Here is a 22065-nt window from a genome sequence, read left to right as displayed (position 1 = left end):
TGAGATACAGACACACACATTAGAACACAGGCATGTGAATTGAGTCACAGACGCACAGATTGAGATACGTTTTTGCAAGTAATTTTTCTACCATAATACTTATAAATACTCAACTATTTACTGTGTAACACTGGCCTATTCCAGAAAGAGTTTGTTCAAAATCGGCGCATCAGAGCCGTGGCTGTAAATCAAGCATGTATTCCTTGAACCTTTCACAAAATGTAGAACGCACAATGAAGTGGGATATTGCCGTAAATTATAATGTGCTTTCACAAAGCAACACAGCACCAGGAATACAGATATTTAGAAGCGAGATGACATCCACGACTTGTCGACATGGAAACAAATCTAGACAACATTCAACAAGTTTAATCGTCTCTTATGGATTTGAAAATAAACAACACCATCCTTTTACGTGTCGACACAGGGAAAGCCTCATTCTTTGTATTCCAAATATCCGTCATTTTATGGATGTGCTCGAGTAAGAGCAGCTGGAACGAGGATCAAGAATATATATTTTTTTGGACAATCTCAGTTCATCCATAATGGGACTCACACACTTTATTTGATTGTATCTCCAATTTCTTTCCCATCTCTTTTATGCATCTTCGAGAATGCATTGATTTCCCCGCAGGGGGGGAAGACATGTTACCCCCGCATGGATTAAATTGATAACGCAGGGCTATATATAGTCCTGCGGCAGGAAGTAGGAAGCGGGAGTGGATATTTTTAGAAATGTTTATGGTGCCGCACGTTAGACTCTACCTGAGCTGGGTGACCTAAAGGGTAAGATACACTGCAGACGACTGCACTTGACTTGATGGAAGTAGTGTCTACTCACTTACACGAGAGTACTCCAAAACATTTTATGCATCAGCAAGCATAAATTGAATGTTATTTTTAGAGATACATCAGCTTTTTGCTATTGTTATTCCCTACGTCTCTATTTTGGCTGCAGGGGGAACTTCTAGATCCTATTAGATGCCGTATTGTTGTAAACTAAACAGCTGTGTTATTGAAGCTGTATAAATCCTACTTGGGCTAACAATTTGGGATTTATGATCAAATTTGTATGTTCTTTTTGGAACATATAAACAAGATGATTTTGTCAAGTGTGGTGACTGATTTTCTAGGACCTGAGCAAAATGCTAATCTGTCTTGTGATATAGAGTTTTTCTAAAACATAATTTAAAAGGGCGCGCATATTCTAAAAGGATCATATAAAATGCAGCGAACAAAACACAAAGAAAAAAACTAAGGACAATCCGTTTATGCTAAACTCTACATCTGTAATTTTATGGTTGGCCTTTATTAAACTTTGCATATTCTTTTAGTTGTTTACACAATGTCTATTTTAAAATCTGGAACCAATGTTATTTTGCTCTTTCATATTTACATGTTAATGTGATTATTTTTGCTACGTCGAAATGTTGGCATGCAATGAAAAAACATAGGTTAAAACAATAGCTCCACCAAGAATTGCAGTCCATATATGGAAGGTTCATACTACAAGAAACAGCACAAAAGTAATTTTGATCTAAATAATTACATATCATTCCCATTTTAGCTGTGAACAGGCAGAGTATTTGTCCGTTTTAGGTGATTTAGTCCAGGGGCCGTATTTATCAAGCGTCTTAGAATTACTCCTAAGAAGTCTGCTAAGAGTTGACTTATGAGTAAAGAAATTCTTCGCTGGATGCTGCACTTAAAAGTTAGTTATCAAGTGTCTTACTCACACTTTCAGCGAAGTGTAGGACTGAATCTTAAGTGTCACACTCAGAGCTGAATTACGACATTACTATGTGCCGCAAACTGAATTTTAGGTGACGTCATTTCTGTGTCCATAGAAATGACCAATCACGGAAGGGAATCCCTTGTCTAAGAATAAAGAAATATCTTAGAAATATTTAAGTGGACAATGGGAGTGTATATTTTGACAATAAACTACAAAATAATACAAAACAAACAAACAATATTGGCAATGAATCATAAATAAATGTTTCCTTTTCTTTCCAATTCATTTTCCCAGTGGCAAGATATCGAAGCATTGTGATGACCTTTAGTTCTGCTGTGAAAGCTCTGCTGCGTGGTGTTGCTGATGAGATGACGCCCCTTATTATTAAATCTGTGACAAAAATAATACCCGCTCTAAACGATACCGTTTAATCAGCTGCTTGTCATCAAACAAAGCCAGGACATCCTTCCGCTCCCTGAACGTTCGGGCACGTCTCTCTCGCCTCAGTGCCATCCCCCTCTGGCAACACCTAACCACTTAGGACACCTCTGAAGGTCTCTTAAATATCGTGGAGAGTAGGAGTGATTCTTAGACTTAAGAAAGTTGATAAATAGCTTTTATTCTTAAGTTTGAGAGTAGGACTAAATTTCGCAAAATACGGCCCCAGGTTTCAGTTTTAGGACTGCTACAGTTTTATTTGACTATTGTAGCTGAGATAGGCTCCAGCGCCCCCCGCGACCCCAAAGGGAATAAGCGGTAGAAAATGGATGGATGGATGGATTTGGCAATAAATGCCTGTGAAATTCATGTTGTATCTATGTTTTTGTCATTCTAGGATAAGACAAGGGTTGTATGCTCTGGTTCTAACCAATAACTACAACTTTCCACGGATATTTGATGTTGCTGGTAATGTTTTGATGTGTTTAAATGACACTTGTGGCTATTATGATCATCACAGACATATGAAAAGATTGCTTTTAGTGAACTGTATGACTATTTACTGTTTTTACAAACTATGCAGTAAATTATTTTTAATTGCTGGTTTACATGTTAATGAAGTCTAATTTGTTGTATTTGGATGTTTAAGTCATACATCACCGACTAACATATAAATAACAATGTTGTGGAATTATTTGAAGGAATGAGATCGATGCTGTCTTGAAATCATGTCTTGAAACATACATATCATTTTTACTCTGTATTAATTAATTCCATTGTGTATGTAAAAAAAGTTTTAGTGTCAAAATATGTCTGTCAGGAGGCTTCTGTCTACCGGATCTCTCAATCAGCCAGGATGTACTGGCGTCATGTCATGTAATTGAAGTGTCTACTTTGAGAACACTCAGACACTTATCAAACAAGTAGGTTTAATTGTATTATATACTTTAAAAAATATTGACCTATTTCAAGCTTCCATATCTGTACTTTTTGCTTGTTATAGTATACTGTGTCTGCTTGTTATTCTTTGCCTACAAATAAGGTAGTATGCCAGGCTCTGTTTAATTGGTGCAATTGTTTCAAATGTGCTTACATTGGATTGGTGGAACAGAGTCATGTGACAGTGCCCGTTGGAATGTCTCGCTGACAAGCCATATGAATACAACTTTGCAAGCCTTAATCGATAGATTATAAATAATTATGATACCAATAAATGAAACGATCTGAATTAAACTCAATGTATTGGAGTAAAAGTACTGCACTCAAGTAATACTCAAGTAAAAGTAGAAAAGTATGTTGTAATAAAACTACTCGGACAAGTGCAAAAAGTTACAAAAGTAAATCTAACGGGGTTACTACCCACCTCTGGGACTGACTTTCCGATTCTCCTAGAATCGTTCAAATTGTAAAATTTCAATTCCGAGTTCCGATGCTGGACCGGAAGAAACTATACAAATATACATCGAACAACGAAAAATAAATTGCCACCACGATTTATTTTTACATGTTTGTCTTGTTAATAAACGAGACTTTTAATCAAAAGATTAGCACACTCATATAAACCTTGCAAATTGTTATGGTGACCCTGCCTACTTAGGAATCGAAATCAAAGCGAGAAATCGTAATCATTGAAATTGACACAATGCCCAACCCTAGAAGCAGATCTCTAAAAACGCACCTAAAAAGCTGGTTTCAGGCTGTTGTGTTTGTGTGAGTCTATTCCTGCCCTAATACTTCATTGTCCCACACCAATGCAAAAGGAAGCCTGGCCAACACACATCTTTGACATGGGGATTTGTAAACTAACATATTTGATTGTGCTGTCGAACAATTACACTTATTTTTATCAGATAATTCCAGGATTGCAGTCGATTATTTAATTTTTTTACGTCACAGTTAAATATTTATTACTTTTTTCATCTAAATCAATTGTCTTTCATTTTGTAGGAGCCAAGAGAGTCAGTAAAGAAGGGACTATACTGTAGATGCATTTATTGTGTTTATTAACAATAACGTTATAGTATTATATACAATAAATATACAATTCACTTAAATGAACCCTTTTTTTTTTACACTCCATTTGATGTCAAAATGTTTAAGTCCGCACAAATAGGCATCTGTTGTTTTTGAGACATTGATGCATATTTAGGTACGTCTAATCTCTTGTAAATAACAACGTCTTCAAATGTAACCTCAAGTTGTAGCGGTCTTTAATAGCTAAAGAATGGTCAAAGGTTAACATCTTGAAAAGGAGGAACTAGCCTCAGAAAATGTTTTTAAAGTACAATAGTAATTTTATTTAGCTACACATCGTTTTGACAAAAACAAAAAACTTTGTCGATGTATCTCTCTCTTCATCACTTTTTTTCGTCGACCTTCGTGAAAACGTGTTGACCCATTGGACTTATTGCCTCTTTTGCTATTATGAGAGTGACACAATCTTCATTGGGGCTCACTTTTGCAGATGCTTGCGCTTGTCGAGGGATCTGCTCATGGTGTTCACATACGCAATCGACAATACTTTTGTGGGAGTGAGACCAATGCTGTAACATTTACCTGTGATCTGTTTTATTAAATGCTTGTGAAATCTCCCAGAAAACCCGACCTCTGACTGTTAAACAAAAGAACATGGGTAGAGTCTAACATTGTTAATGTTTCTAAACAAACATTTACCCAAGTTAATGTGGATTTGTTACACCTTTTTTCTTGTTGCTAATGCGCTATTCTAAGCTGTAGCAGAAAATAAAACTCCTTCCTGTAGAGGAGGCCTATTCAACAAAATAGTTCGAGGGGCCACATTTCCATAAGCCTGCAGACTGTGGGCCCCGACTTCTACCTTCTCCTATATTCTTATTCTGAAAGGCAGCATTCTCTGTAGTGCACATTTGCTTTTGGTCTATTCCAATTACTCCAAAATTCCTGACAAAGACCAAATTACACTAGTTTTAAAATCACTGCATTGGCTGTATTACAGGATCGATTTTAAAAGGTGACTGCACTTTTTTTGGAATTAGGTCTATCAGTCACAATCATTAATGTGAGACAAGTGCGCATGTTTTTCCTTTTTTTTTTTTAACTTGTAAATAAACACTAGCAAGAGTCGGCTCACAATGGAGCTGATGGGATTCGCACTACAGTATTCTGCCTATTACACAAACCTCCATCAACGTTTATATACATCCTGTAAGCATATATGTCATGTAGTAACAAGCACATTCATAATGATATGTAATATATACTGTACGTATTTTTGTCGTTTTAAGCATACCGGGGGTAATTAATTTCACAGACGCATCACAAAGTCTGCTATTTACTTCAATAAAATACCACAATTACTAACCATGGCAGACTTCATGGGAGCCAACAACGACTACTTTGGGACAAATGATGATCCAGAACCTTATATTTTTTTTAGCCTGCATATACGGACGATGAGCTACAAGTTTTAGCTTTAGTTCTTTCTTTTTTTTTTAAATGCATTTATGGTATTGGGCCTTCTTATCTTTCATATTTACTTTTACGCCACATACCCTTACAGAGCCTGAGATCCCCTAGCACTCGTCTCCTAATTATTTTCCAAAGTCAGGACACAAACTCACAGGATGGCATATTCCCATTAAAATGGCCCCCGTCTTTGGAACAGCTTGCTGGACGTCCTCGGGGCTGCAGAGAACATTCATGTTTATAAGAGCAGGCTTAACACCCACCTTTTTGATTTGAATGTTATTTAATGTTTATTCGTTTTATTTAAGTCATTTGTACTTTACTTTTTATTCTTATTATTTATGCTAGATTTAAACAGTCTTCTGTATTGATTTGTTTGCTTCTGCAGTTTACAGGAGTAGACTGCAGAATTACTGGGTGACTCTTGTGTGAGAGGAAGGTGGGAGGTTAATAATTTTGCTATGCAATCTGCTGAAAATGATGGAAAGTGCCACTCTACATAGCAACTGATGATCTGGTCAAAGCTGGAATTTCCACAAAACTAATTTTAATATATTCAACACTACTGCTGTCTGGCGGCTAACTGGATTGTGCGCCTCCCAATTTGTCACGTTTCATGTGTCAGGTAAACGGCTACAAATGGGGCCATATGAATCCCCTTCCTACTGTAGCACTACTGGATGAACCGCTCATTTGTGCACGTGCGACATTAACACTACTTTGAAAAACAGCCCCAAATGTGTCGCTGGAGACGTTTCGGAGGTTTTCAGTCATTGCAGGTTCGGATAATCGGGTTAAACTTCTTAATCAGATTAACAACAATTATGGATTTCCACAGTCATTTTGACAGCCCAGATTTAAAATTGAAGAATATTTTTTTTTAATCTCTAAAGCAATCCCAAAAGATGCTCTGCTGTGTAATAAAAAGGTGATTAATAGGGTCTAGACAAGGTTGCTTAGGCTGGGGGTTGGGGGTAGTGCTGAGGAGGAGCAAAACACCTGTGCAGTGATTTGATTTAAGTGGTGGTAGAAGTGCGCAGTCTCTACCCGCACTGTTTTGTCTTGGCCCCATGTGGCGTCCTCCAGTGGCATGAAAAGCTCATGACGACCTTTTGCCGCATGGGGTTGCAGAGGACTGCCAGAGCACCAGTCTGTTGGTGACTGCCTAATGCGGGTCCTCGCCACAGATTTTTCGTTAGGGGTTATCTCCCGTAGTCTATAACCAAGTGGTTAGCCAGTAGGCACTGGTCAATGAGGCAGAGACTTTTGAAGCGGTCTCTGCAAGCTATTTAACCCATAGCTGGGACCCTGACAGGTACTACCACCCCGGGTCAGAGTGGACCTGGGAGCAATGATGACTGAGGGGTAACTCTACCTTCCCCAAAACTCCAGAACTCCCGAACTGAAGCCTCATCACCGGATGCAGTTTTGAGTCATACCCAGGACACAGGTATACATTTTGAAAAAGTGCTTCATTCTAAACCTTTATGAATGAAGGACAACATTTTTACAAGACATTGGATGAATCAAGTAATTATCAATGAATATCATCCCAAAAAAAATATGGACAATATCTTATGATGGGAAGAGAACTCACCTGTAGATAGTGGCACGGCCTGAGGTTGGGCTTGAGATCTGTTGGCGTCATTGGTTTCTCCAGATTGAGCGAAGACTTCCTGTAGGCCTCCTTGGCTTGGCTGACGGTTAATGTCGACCAGGAGCTCCTCTTCATGAACTTTCCCTCTGGTGCCATGCTTATGCTCTCACACGCTGAGCACTTGACATCGTTGTTACTTTTGGAAGTCTTTAGCGACAGGTCTCCTGCAAGGTGGCTGTGCATCGAGTCTGGGTAGCAGTGAGTGATTTGGTCCACGGGGTGTCGGGACATGACGCTGTGTGGCCGGTATGTGCTGTCACTATCCAGGTTGTCGTCCGAACTCCACCAACCTCCTGAACGTTGTCTCCCGCTCCCGTCGCTTTTGCGATCTTTGCTCTTACTGCGCTTGCTGTGTTTGTGGTGACTTTGATGGTGGTGATGATGATGCGAGCCGTCCCGGTGCGAGTCGCTTTTGCTACCGTTCATCTTGGAAGAACCCTCCAGAGAGTGGGACTTTGTGAAAAGCTTCTGTACCGAGTGCACTAGGTGGCGTATCCGTCCGGGGCTTTCATTGCGTTGCTCTGTGGTTGTGGTTGTAGTGGAGGTACGTTGATACTGCAAAGTGTGGAAGCCATCACGGTGCAGCGGCATCTGTTTCTCAAATTGGTCCAGAAGGTTTGCAGGGATTCGGTTCATTTTGCCACTACTGCCATGCGACGAGGAGCCACCATCATCCCGGGAATCCCTGCAGACAGACGTGTTTCCCCCGGTGTCCCGCGACGCACTTCCATAGTGCATGCGTGGAAAAGTGCTACATGCGACAGAGTGGTCGGTGGGTGCCATGGACACTGGTACCCCCATGCACTCCGAGTGGATGGAGCTCCGTGGTGAGAAGCGGTGACGACCTTCCAGGGGACAGCTCTCGGTGGGGCTGAGGAGGTAGGACGGGGGCCGTGAATCTCCACGGTGTAGGTGATGCTCCAGGGAATGGTCAACATCGACATAGCCGCAAGTGTGGGCTGAGGTGGGGGAGGTGAGCTGCAGGTGGGCGGGGCGGCCACCGGAGAGACCCTTCATGTTTTTGGGTGGAGGGGAGTAGCTTTCCTCATCGAAGTATGGCGAGGTTGACCATGAGTACTGCTGGTCTGAAAGTGAGCGTGAAAGGAAGGCTATTAAAACACAAGTCATAAATTCCATTTTCACAATTATTGCAGTTTATAATTTGGAACTGGGCTCTTTTAGACTGGTGTAAAAAGGACAAAATAAAAAACACTTAAAAAAAAAAAAAAACATTAACTTTAGTTATGTTTAAAGGCAGAATTGATAGGGTTTTTTTTCTACTGTGTCTGGGGTGAGCAGAAACATTGCTGAAAAAAATCAAGTTCTTGGGCAGTGTAATAGAAGCCACAGCCATACAGTATAATGTTTTCTGAGGGGAGGGTTGCAGGAGCAGTTTCTTCAGACCTTCTGACCTTCCACCGCTCGTCCATCGAGAGCCTGCTGACCTACTGTATTACAGTATGGTACGGCAGCTGCACTGCAACAGACAGGGAGAGGCTGCAAAGAGTGGTCAAGACGGCTCAGAAGATCATCGGCCGCCCTCTCCCCTCTCTGATGGACATCTACACCTCCCGCTGCCTCAACAGAGCCAGTGCCATCATCAAGGACAGCACCCACCCTGGCTCTGACCTGTTCCACCTGCTTCCCCCTGGAAAGCGCTACAGGTGCATTAAAACCAAGACAAACAGGCTAAAGAACAGCTTCTTCCCCAGGGCCATAACCACCCTGAACGGACTGCCCCATTGTCCCTCATAACTGCCTTCTCTTCGGTACAATAACCCATTCCACCAACCACCCTGTTTTTTCCTGTAGATATTCATGTATATATTCATTTCACCCACTGTATAGGGTGTACATTTGTACAGAGTGTATAGGGTCACATTTGTGCAGGGTGTATAGGGTGTACATTTGTTACGGCGCATACGCGTTTGGTGCTTCCCTCTTCTGCGGCAGCGCTCAGAAGCTCCGCTGTGAGCACCAGACACGCCCCCTCGCTCATCACGCGGACCGCGCCCACACTCCGCCGCAGCCGGAGGCAATCAACACCCAACGCACCTGGAACTGATGAGGGACGACCGTATAAGAACCTTTGACGCTGACTCATCGTCGTCGGAACGTCGCTCTGCTCGCAGTAAGCTTCACGTCTCTGACTTCCCTCCAGCTCATGCTCGTTTGCCTGCTTTCCTTGTGCCTCATTTCCTGATCCCAGTGTTGTCTTTCGTTCTTCCCACAGTACCCACGTTCCAACCTCGCTGTGTACCTCCGCTGCCATATTTCCCTCCTGGACTCTGCTTGCTCTCCCCGATCCTTGACCCAGTTTTGGACTTCCGGATTTCGCCTTCCTGCCCCGATCCCGCTTGGACCTTGGACCCTCCCTCTTGGATTGCCCTTTGGACTTGGACGCTTTTCATTCAACACGCACCTGAACATAATTTATGGTATTTATATGGTAAATTCACACACATAGTTTCTCATGCAAAACATATAGTAGCATACACACTCCATTCACTCATCAAGCACGCAATAAACCTGTTGAAGCTTGATATCCTGTTGTCGTGCCGTCTCCTTCCCCAGTACGACACAACAACATTTGTACAGTGTATAGGGTGTACATTTTGCGCAGAGTGTATAGAGTGTACATTGTATAGAGAGTATAGAGTGTGCACTGTTCTCTTCCACACCTTTCTTTGCACTTCTATATTTTTTATATTTTTATATATTTACACATTATTTTCTTGCATGCAGACCTACTCAGTGGCCTAGTGGTTAGAGTGTCCGCCCTGAGATCGGTAGGCTGTGAGTTCAAACCCCGGCCGAGTCATACCAAAGACTATAAAAATGGGACCCATTACCTCCCTGCTTGGCACTCAGCATCAAGGGTTGGAATTGGGGGTTAAATCACCAAAAATGATTCCCAGGCGCGGCCACCGCTGCTGCCCACTGCTCCCCTCACCTCCCAGGGGGTGATCAAGGGTGATGGATCAAATGCAGAGAATAATTTCGCCACACCTAGTGTGTGTGTGACAATCATTGGTACTTTAACTTTAACTTTAACATCGCACTGTATGGAATGGCCTCAATCTCGTTACCATGCGTAATGACAATAAAGCTGATTCTGATTCAAAAATTATACTACAGTGCTACCTCAACTCAAGAGTGTCCCAACTTAAGCGTGTTTTGAGATAAGAGATTTCTCTCTGCAACAATTTGAGCTAGCAGCATCCCCGCCATTAGCTGGCGTAGCCCAAGTGAAGAAGTCACAGTCAACCTCGTGTGATCCACCCAAAACATCTGGACAACAGATGGACATAATTTTGTTTTCCAACTACGGTTAAGGAATATAGTGAGGGTGAAGGACAGTGCTCAGAAGAAAAAGTGGATGATTTTCATTCAATTATAGAAACATATTGAGTGTAGCACTACTAGTCTGCACCACACTAAAACAAAATGAGTCTAACGCGAGCCAAGAAAGTTAAAATAATATTCAAACGGTGGATATTTTTTTCATGAAAATGGGAAAAACTGCTGATGGTGTGTTTGACAAAGAAGCAGGTGGAAGTAGATGCCATAGAAGTCCACCCTCCAAGGTAAATGCTGTACATTATTATTACATTAGTTCATAAAACTACTGTAGTTGTTAGTTAGTTGTTACTATTGTATTGTTTTTTTGCAATATTTAAAATGTTGTTTTTCTATTTAGAATAAATATTACATGTTAAAATTGTGTTGTTATTTGGGGCGAATCAACAATTAAATTGATTTCAAATAACTTCAATGGTAGATGTTCATTTGAGATACAAGTGTTTTGAGTTAAGAGCTCAGTCACATAACCAATTAGTTAACCAAGTTGAGATACTACTGTACAACGGTAAGAATAGGCGATGTGGCCTAAAATCTATCCATCCATCCATTTTCTACCGCTTGTCCCTCTCGGGGACACCGGAGTGTGTGTGTGCATGTGTGTGTGCGTGTGTGTGTGTGTGTGTGTGTGTGTGTGTGTGTTGGGGGGCTGTAACCTATCCCAGCCGCAATTGAGTGGAAGGCAGTGTACACCCTGGACAATTCATATTGCAATATACATTACAGCCTCTTACGATAATGATTTACGAATCAATGTTTATAAACCCTTGACAATCATATATCCTTATTATGGTGTGGCATTCATCTGGGCGCGTATGGTATTCACAGCTCAAAACGGGTTCTACTGGCGACCCATGACCTACAGCCTTCAGTGAGAAAGTGAGAAGATGACACTAAATGGTGATTCATTTGGGGACATTGGGATCAAATGGTCATCCTTTGAAAAATAAGCATATCATTAATATACAATATTATATTATTTGGCATATATATTATAATCAAACTATTTCAAAACAGGTTACAGGATGTGAAAGGCTCCTCCTTTGACGTATGCAGTAACATATTGCATCATTTCCGGTGTTTTCGGACGTGTGCACTCTGTGTAGTTGTATTATTCCAAATCTAGATTCTTACTAATCTACTTGATTAGTAAGTACTGTTCATAGCTGGTTATTCTCCCATGTGGTGTGATTCCTAGAAGATAGACTTCTGTTTAAGTAAACTTAGCACTTACTCTATGTTTTGTTGAGCTGCAATACTTTACATTCAAGCTTGCTTAGTGATTATTCTGTTTGTCGAACACTTAGCTATTCCTTGTCCTCCAGTGATAATGTACGCGACATGGAGTTTATTTGCCTCCACTGTGAAAGGACATATTTACAGTAGTCCCCTCTTCAGGGAGCGACATTACATTGCAGCTTGTTTGATTATAAACATCTCTTTTGCAAGCCAGATTTATAGTTTTTATCACATAGTGTTTATATTATGCAAACCTATATAACTATATATAAATATGTATATCCAAAATAAAATAAAAAAAACATAAATAAATAATAATAAAATAATGGATTAAAAACAAATGGGTCATATTTTTTAAACGTTTTAAAATCCAACATTGTTTTCCCATTTCTTGTGTCATTTCTAACTCTGTAACCATTTTTTTTTTTTGTCTCAAAATATCTGCATGAAGGGAATACCACATGGAAACAATTAAACCATCAAGTTCCAATTATAGAGCTCAAATAAAACAGTTTAATATTTTTGAATGATATGGAATCTATTAAAAAACATTTAAGGCACAAACATTTAAAATGTTTAATCAACTGCAGCTTTCTAAAATATTCACATAATATTTTTTTCTTTTTTGCTTTCACCCCCTGTTCAGATAGGTCTGCTAAAAGGAGAGGACAAAAAAGGCATAAGAAGAACAGCAGGCGACAGGTTGGAGCCTGCATTGCCATTTATCCAATGCAAAGTGAAATAATAGCCTATCAGTGTGTGGATCTGGTGTGATCCATCAAAGCCCAGCGGAGAGTCTGTGAGATGTACGGCGTGACAGACATCCTTGTGATGGGGTCACTAAATGTGGCCCATCACCTCCTTCTGTTGCTGTTGGCTGTGTAGCCTTAAATTAACAATTGATGCTGCTTGGATGACCATTAGGACCAAATGCTCAATCACTCTATTTTAATTAGTCTATGCAAGAAAGTGAGGGGCCTTATAGTAGATAACATCTATTCTCCCACTCGTATTGTACTGCTTTTCTGTTGAAGTAAAGACTGTCCATGCAATAAGACCATCACTCTGTTATGAGGCCATTAGATTAATATTTTGCCTTGATGTGACTGTCAAAGTGTACACCTATGGTATTAAAGATTCTTATGGGATTTTAACAATTTATAATGTATTAAAGCGTATGTATGTAAATATTTTGGACTTTCCATGCTTTTTTAAAGTTGTTCCTTGGCTTTGTAAAAAAACAAAAACTCGATATAGGAGTGGAGTGCTGCCTTCAGGCCATACTTTGATCCCAAACTGAACGGACAGTTTGAGGCAGTTCAAAATCACAAATGTTTTTTTTAAATTGCATGCACATTTGTCCAATCAGAAGCCCGACAACGCAGCAGCAGTGGCATTATAACAACTCGATATAATGTGTTCATTATATTGCATTTCAACTCATTGCTCACTAACATGCATGGAGACCAGGAATAATCATCCATCACTGCATCATATAAAACAACACATGTAAGTAAATATCGTTATGTTCTTTTGCTTAAAGGTTAAAAAACATCAAACCACAAACTCAAGGCCCTTTTTGTCTATATATATATATAAATATACAAATCTATATATATAAATATATATATATATATATATATATATATATATATATATATATATATATATATATATTATATATATATATATATATATATATATATATATGTCCATATATATACTGTATATATATATATAAAAATATATCTATATGTCCATATATATATATGTATATATATATATATACATATATATATATATATATATATATATACATATATATATGTACTGTATATATATATCAGTACATATACATAGAGTACATACCACGATATATATATATATATATATATATATATATATATATATATATATATATATCTATATATATATATGTTCATGTAAAAACTGTGCCACTGTGAACAATTATATACCATAACAACAACAACAGTAGATTTTAGTAATATGCTATAAAAACCCTGTGATGAGATGGCGACTTGTCCAGGGTGTACCCCGCCTTCCGCCCGATTGTAGCTGGGGGGGCGTGGTTGGGGGCGGGGTTAAGAGGGGAGGAGTATATTTACAGCTAGAATTCACCAAGTCAAGTATTTCATATATATATATATATATATATATATATATATATATATATATATATATATATATATATATATGTATATATATATAAGAAATACTTGACTTTCAGTGAATTCTAGCTATATACAGGTAAAAGCCAGTAAATTAGAATATTTTGAAAAACTTGATTTATTTCAGTAATTGCATTCAAAAGGTGTAACTTGTACATTATATTTATTCATTGCACACAGACTGATGCATTCAAATGTTTATTTCATTTAATTTTGATGATTTGAAGTGGCAACAAATGAAAATCCAAAATTCCGTGTGTCACAAAATTAGAATATTACTTAAGGCAAAAAAGGGATTTTTAGAAATGTTGGCCAACTGAAAAGTATGAAAATGAAAAATATGAGCATGTACAATACTCAATACTTGGTTGGAGCTCCTTTTGCCTCAATTACTGCGTTAATGCGGCGTGGCATGGAGTCGATGAGTTTCTGGCACTGCTCAGGTGTTATGAGAGCCCAGGTTGCTCTGATAGTGGCCTTCAACTCTTCTGCGTTTTTGGGTCTGGCATTCTGCATCTTCCTTTTCACAATACCCCACAGATTTTCTATGGGGCTAAGGTCAGGGGAGTTGGCGGGCCAATTTAGAACAGAAATACCATGGTCTGTAAACCAGGCATGGGTAGATTTTGCGCTGTGTGCAGGCGCCAAGTCCTGTTGGAACTTGAAATCTCCTTCTCCATAGAGCAGGTCAGCAGCAGGAAGCATGAAGTGCTCTAAAACTTGCTGGTAGACGGCTGCGTTGACCCTGGATCTCAGGAAACAGAGTGGACCGACACCAGCAGATGACATGGCACCCCAAACCATCACTGATGGTGGAAACTTTACACTAGACTTCAGGCAACGTGGATCCTGTGCCTCTCCTGTCTTCCTCCAGACTCTGGGACCTCAATTTCCAAAGGAAATGCAAAATTTGCATGGTTGGGTGATGGTTTGGGGTGCCATGTCATCTGCTGGTGTCGGTCCACTCTGTTTCCTGAGATCCAGGGTCAATGCAGCCGTCTACCAGCAAGTTTTAGAGCACTTCATGCTTCCTGCTGCTGACCTGCTCTATGGAGATGGAGATTTCAAGTTCCAACAGGACTTGGCGCCTGCACACAGCACAGCGCAAAATCTACCCGTGCCTGGTTTACGGACAATGGTATTTCTGTTCTAAATTGGCCCGCCAACTCCCCTGACCTTAGCCCCATAGAAAATCTGTGGGGTATTGTGAAAAGGAAGATGCAGAATGCCAGACCCAAAAACGCAGAAGAGTTGAAGGCCACTATCAGAGCAACCTGGGCTCTCATAACACCTGAGCAGTGCCAGAAACTCATCGACTCCATGCCACGCCGCATTAATGCAGTAATTGAGGCAAAAGGAGCTCCAACCAAGTATTGAGTATTGTACATGCTCATATTTTTCATTTTCATACTTTTCAGTTGGCCAACATTTCTAAAAATCCCTTTTTTGTATTAGCCTTAAGTAATATTCTAATTTTGTGACACACAGAATTTTGGATTTTCATTTGTTGCCACTTCAAATCATCAAAATTAAATGAAATAAACATTTGAATGCATCAGTCTGTGTGCAATGAATAAATATAATGTACAAGTTACACCTTTTGAATGCAATTACTGAAATAAATCAAGTTTTTAAAAATATTCCAATTTACTGGCTTTTACCTGTATATACATATATATTTTATTATATATATATATATATATATATATATATAAATAAGAGAAATACTTGAATTTCAGTGTTAATTTATTTACACATATACACACACATAACACTCATCTACTCATTGTTGAGTTAAGGGTTGAATTGTCCATCCTTGTTCTATTCTCTGTCACTATTTTTCTAACCATGCTGAACACCCTCTCTGATGATGCATTCTGCTTCGTCTCCTTGTTGTGTGCGCAGTCGTGCACTGCACTCTCTAAAAGCCGTAGATGTTATTGTCACATATGCATGTACAGTAGATGGCAGTATTGTCCTGTTTAAGAGTGTCACAACATTGCTGTTTACGGCAGACAAAATTCTTTACGGTAGACAAAAACGTGACTGGCTGCTGTTGTTGTGTGTTGTTACCGTGCTGGGAGGACGTTAATGAAACTGCCTAACAATAAACCCACATAAGAAACCAAGAACTCGACCTCGATCATTCTACAGTTATAACGTGATTGGGCAGGCACGCGCTTATATTGTGGGAAAGCGGACGTGAAAACAGGCTGTCGACACGTCACTCAGGTGCGCATGGAGCTAAAGGAGGCGTGGCTTCCAGCTCCGCCTGAATTTTAGGAGATTTTCGGGAGAAAATTTGTCCCGGGAGGTTTTCGGGAGAGACGCTGAATTTCGGAAGTCTCCCGGAAAATCCGGGAGGGTTGGCAAGTATGTTGCAGACTCCAACGTCCAAGTAGACATACAATCACATGCAGTACATTAAACAATTACAAATACAGTATAAAAGGCATTATCACATATTATTAAAACAGTGCTTGTGCATATCTAGTAAAATGCATCTAATAAATAAATAAAAGCAGCAATAAAATAAATTAAACATTATATATATATATATATATATATATATATATATATATATATATATATATATATATATATATATATATATATATATATATATATACATATACAAATATACTTAAAAAATGCATCTACACATTCTATAAAAGGCACAGATACCAGTGTTTCCATATATACGATTGGTACCTAACAGAACTACAACTAGGATTGGTTGTCTGTATAATAAGATAATTCTCGGACCCCTGCAGTCTATATATAAACTTAAACATCAGTATTCTCAGGGTGGTGTGGAAGGTGTTTATCCCTAAATCATAAAAAGCTTGCTGGCACTACTACCCCTGGGCTTTCCGAGCAGGATTCTGAGACAGTCATTATATGCAACCTGGAGTTTACGCAAGCTCTCTTTTTTGAGGGATGCTGTGTAAGCTCTAAACAAGTATGCCTTCGCTTCATCAGAACAGTAGTGATATTTTCTCACCGACTTATTGACTTGGACATACAGCATTCTTCTCTGTCCAAGCATGTCAGCATCATGCTCCATCTTGTCATTGATGATGTGGCTGAAGTATTTGCCATTGTTACACACAGACAGGGTTTGACCAGACAAGTAGAAACCTGGGAAACTAAGATGTTGATCCTCCTTGGTCCTACATACCATTACCATACTTTTTGTGGCATTATACTTGATGTCAAACTTGACTCCATAGCCTGAGCATATGTTAAGAAGCTGTTGGAACCCTGCACTACTGAGAGATATAATGGCCAAATCATCAGCGTACATAAAGTTGATTAAGGTGTTCCCAATGATGAACCCTGTTCTGCATTCTCTAAACTGCCTTGACAGATCATACATATACAGGCCACATAGGCCTGGTGACAGAATCCCACCCTGCCGTACCCCATTGCCAACTCTAAAGGGAGAGGATAAACTACTCCCCCATTTTACCTGCATTGTCGGCCTGTCATACCAATATGCCAGAATACGTATGATGCTACCCGGAACACCCCTATCCTTCAGCTTGGTAAAGAGTTTGTGATGGTTGACTCTGTCAAATGCCTTGGATGCATCAATAAAACCTAGTTTCCCAGAACTCAGGCAGCTTCAGAGACACCGCATTCGCCGTCATGGTCGATAATATTCACTGAATCCATTCAGTGAAGCGTCGGGGTCACCAGTGTTGCGCTTGTAGCGTGAAAGCAAGACAACTTGGACTATCTTTTGACACACAAACACGTGTGCGTCGTTTATTCATCAAAGACGAGAGAATGAATGACTGCTTACATCACACGACTCAAAATGGCGGGAACAACAAACCCCCATCTTTGCGAGAATCTTAAAGGGGCCGCTCCGAATTACTCGCTCTTAACTCCATGTATGATTGCTAAACAAGAACAACATTGTTATGTGCACAATCGAACAATGACAGTGAATAATGATGACAAAGTCAAGTAACAGGTGTGGTGAAATATGTCCTTAAAGCAACCGCTACACTACCAACATTGTGGAGCCCTGCGCTCTGTATTTTTCTACTGCTTCTTTTAAAGCTTAAATACACAAGTCAGTGCTATGCTTGTTCTTAAAGCCAAATGGGTTGTCTTTGGTGCAAATAAGATCCCCAACTCTGTATATTATCACACTTTCCAGCACTTTAGATAGTATGCTGGCTAGGGCGAAAGGTTGAGAATTGTCCATACTCCCTAACTTACCAACCTTGTCTTTAATGACAGGTACTAAAATAACTGTCAGCATAGCATTTGGCAGGATGCCATGTATTGCTAACCCCGTAAAACAGATGGAGAGCAACACAGCTACCCTAGAGCTTGCTAGCTTCAAGTGCTGGCTCACTTCTGACACAGTTGAATAGAGCAGCATAGTGCTGCCTCCATAGTTCAGTTATATTTCCTTCACCAGATACACCCTCAATGTCACATGACAATGCAGCTTTAACCTTATTTATATTTTTAACTTCCTTCCAGAAGCCAGTGACATTGCTGTCAAGCAGTTTCCACGCCATAGAGTCAGCTCTCAGGGCTTGCTCATGCTTGCCAACAAAGCGCACTGCATATTTGTATCGAGTATTGGTGAGCTTTTTATGCTCAAGAACAGGTCCCTGTCTAGGTCTACCAGCAATAACCCAGGACTCATGGGCCGCCTTAGCCTCTGCATGTGGGCCAGCTACTTAGTGTACCTGTTCCACCCAGGCTTGGTGTTTTTAGCTTTACTAAAATGAGTGAGTAGAGGTCTGCTGGCCTCTAGTAAAGCATACACAATACAAGTGTACATTTCACAGAGGTCAGCACAGTGAGAGGTGACATTACAGTTGATTTTGGAACATAGAATGGCATGCATAGGTAAATGTATTTTGCTCAAGAGTTCACCTGATCTCCCACAATACAATACCACATCCTCTGAGAAGAGTTTAGACCAGTTTATCTTGGCCTCACTTGCGCTATTGTCCTCCCTCATTATCTCAGGGAGACTGCCAGTGTCAAGCGTGATCTCAACAGAGAAATGACCAGATGTAGTAGCCTCATACAGTACTTTCATAGACCCAAGTGTTGCATGACAAATCAGATGATCAAGCCAGCTAGTTGTTCTGTGGGCTTCCCTGTAATAAGTGAAGCTGTCCACAGGTAGAAGCACCTGGCTAGATAGTACCAGATTATTGTCTTCACACATCCTGATCATGTGTTTGACAAAGGAGGAAGCATTATCAGAAATATCAGCATTCATGTCTCCCACAACATAAACGGTTGTGCAATAATTATCATCCATAACATCATTAATAAATGCCAGCCTATTCATATATTCATCATTATTATGTCCTGACTCATATGGTGTGTATATGTTCAGAATAATAAACTCTGTGTTATTCATCCTGACCTGAACACCAACGCACCAGTCAGTTTATAGTCTTACCACATTAATCACTACGTCAAATCTTTTATGCCACAAGGTAGCAACGCCCCCAGGCATTCTCCCTCTGATGATGCCCTTAGAGCAGGGGTCTCAAACTCAATTTACCTGGGGGCCACTGGATGCAGAAACTGGGTGAGGCTGGGCCGCAAGAAAATATTTCTTAAAAAAATCTAACATGCACTTTTTAATGAATTTACCTTCTTTGAATGGCTATCCCGCACTAGCAACATACTTGCCAACCCTCCCGATTTTTCCGGGAGACTCCCGACAATCTCCCGGGGCAACCATTCTCCCGAATTTGTCCCAATTTTCACCCGGACAACAATATTAAGGGCGTGTCGTGATAGCACTGCCTTTAACGTTCTCTACAACCTGTCGTCGCGTCCGCTTTTTCACCATACAAACAGCATGCCGGCCCAGCCACATGTTGTATGAGGCTTCTGCAGACACACGTAAGTGACTGCAAGACATACTTGATCAACAGCCATACAGGTCACACTGAGGGTGGCCGTATAAACAACTTTATCACTGTTAAAAATATGCGCCACACTGTGAACCCACACCAAACAAGAACACATTTTGGGAGAACATCCGCACCGTAAGACAACATAAACAGAACAGAGCAAATACCCAGAACACATTGCAGCCCTAACTTTTCCGGGCTACAATATACACCCCACCCCACCTCAACCGACGCACTGAGGGAGGGGGGGGGGGGGCTGGGTTTTGGGGTGTATATTGCAGCCCGGAAGAGTTAGGGCTGCATGGGATTCTGAGTATTTGTTCAGTTGTGTTTATGTTGTGTTACGGTGCGGATGTTCTCCCGAAATGTGTTTGTCCTTCTTGTTTGGTGTGGGTTCACAGTGTGGCGCATATTTGTAACAGTGTTAAACTTGTTCATACGGCCACCCTCAGTGTGACCTGTGTGGTTGTTGATCAAGTATGTCTTGCAGTCACTTCTGTGTGTGTACAGAAGCCAAATACAACATGTGACTGTGCTGGCACGCTGTTTGTACAGGTTGTAGAGGGCGCTAAAGGCAGTGCCATCCCGGCACGCCCTTAATATTGATGTTTGGGTGAAAATCGGCAGACATTCGAGAGAATGGTTGGCCTGAAATTCGGGAGTGTCCCGGAAAATCTGGAGGGTTAAATGATAATAAATGGGTTATACTTGTATAGCGCTTTTCTACCTTCAAGGTACTCAAAGCGCTTTGACACTATTTCCACATTCACCCATTCACACACACATTCACACACTGATGGCCGGAGCTGCCATGCAAGGTGCTAACCAGCACCCATCAGGAGCAAGGGTGAAGTGTCTTGCCCAAGGACACAACGGACTTGACTAGGATGGTAGAAGGTGGGGATTGAACCCCAGTAACCAGCAACCCTCTGATTGCTGGCACAGCCACTCTACCAACTTCGCCACGCCGCCCCTTGTTGGCAAGTATGACGCTGTCAAGCGCCATTCATATAAAACTCGCAGGCCGCACTAATATTACATTTTCATATTAAGGTGCGGGCCGCAAAATAATATCTCGCGGGCCGCGTGTCTGAGACCCCTGCCTTAGAGAGATCTGTAGTTGACTCTCCTGCGCCGTGAAAGTCATCCTCCCTAAATCCTGTTTGGAGAGGAATGTCTCTTGTAGACATAGAATGTCACAATTTTGAAGAACTTTATCTACCGCAATACTTTACTCATTGTTTATCCATCTTTTATTGAGTATGTCATAGTCAGCTCCACATCATACATGTAGTACATAATCAGTGTTGGGTTAGTTACTGAAAATCAGTAACTAGTTACAGTTACTAGTTACTTTATTTCAAAAGTAACTCAGTTACTAACTCAGTTACTTACACCAAAAAGTAATGCGTTACTGTGAAAAGTAACTATTTAGTTACTTCTTCTACTTTTTGTTTTTAAAGCTCCCATTAATGCCCTTTTAGCCTTCATTTCAGTACTGTTATTGCACTGGAGAATAATACAATCTGTTGATCAACTTGACATGCATTTGCATCACTGAACTCTACGAAGCTTTGTGGTCTACATACAACACACAAAGACAAAGATATGTTTCAAAGGGCCAATTTATTTCAGGCCAGAACAAATTGACAAAACTATTTTAAATAGCTGCAACATAACATACATAAGTAACAAACAGCATAATAACACTAACACTAACACTAACCACGTTAAACCCAGATTCCGAACTAACAAAGGTCTTAACTCATTGTCTTTCTATGCCACTTCAATATGGAATGCACTCCCAACAGGTGTAAAATAAAGGGCATCTCTATCCTCCTTCAAAACCGCACTAAAAGAACACCTCCAGGCAACTACAACCCTAAACTAACATCCTCCCTTCCACATAATACCTCTTCGGATTGTAAATAATCAAATGTAGACACTTTTTCTTATACTTTCTGATCTCTCTCTGTGTCCACTACTTGCTGTACATATCCTACCAAGTCAGTCCTACACTGTTTCAATGTCCATTTCTCTGATGAAGCAATTGTTGATGCTGATTGTTGATGACAGAAGTGTTGATACCAACCA

The 22065-nt window shown here is 40.3% G+C and overlaps 1 protein-coding gene across 1 annotated transcript in view; it reads right to left on the bottom strand.

Annotated features, from left to right (window-relative positions):
• Nucleotides 1-22065, bottom strand: part of dlgap2a (discs, large (Drosophila) homolog-associated protein 2a) — a 394976-nt gene that overhangs the window by 168397 nt on the left and 204514 nt on the right. The window contains exon 2 of the mRNA XM_061968624.2: nucleotides 7215-8359. Coding sequence (XP_061824608.1) covers nucleotides 7215-8291 — 1077 coding nt within the window. The 5' untranslated portion in view covers nucleotides 8292-8359. The remainder of the gene's footprint in view (nucleotides 1-7214; nucleotides 8360-22065) is intronic.

The sequence above is a fragment of the Nerophis lumbriciformis genome, linkage group LG08 (genome assembly GCF_033978685.3).
Source record: "Nerophis lumbriciformis linkage group LG08, RoL_Nlum_v2.1, whole genome shotgun sequence".
NCBI lineage: Eukaryota > Metazoa > Chordata > Actinopteri > Syngnathiformes > Syngnathidae > Nerophis > Nerophis lumbriciformis.
Note: the sequence above shows the minus strand (reverse complement) of the source record. Positions and strands in the feature narration are given on the sequence as shown.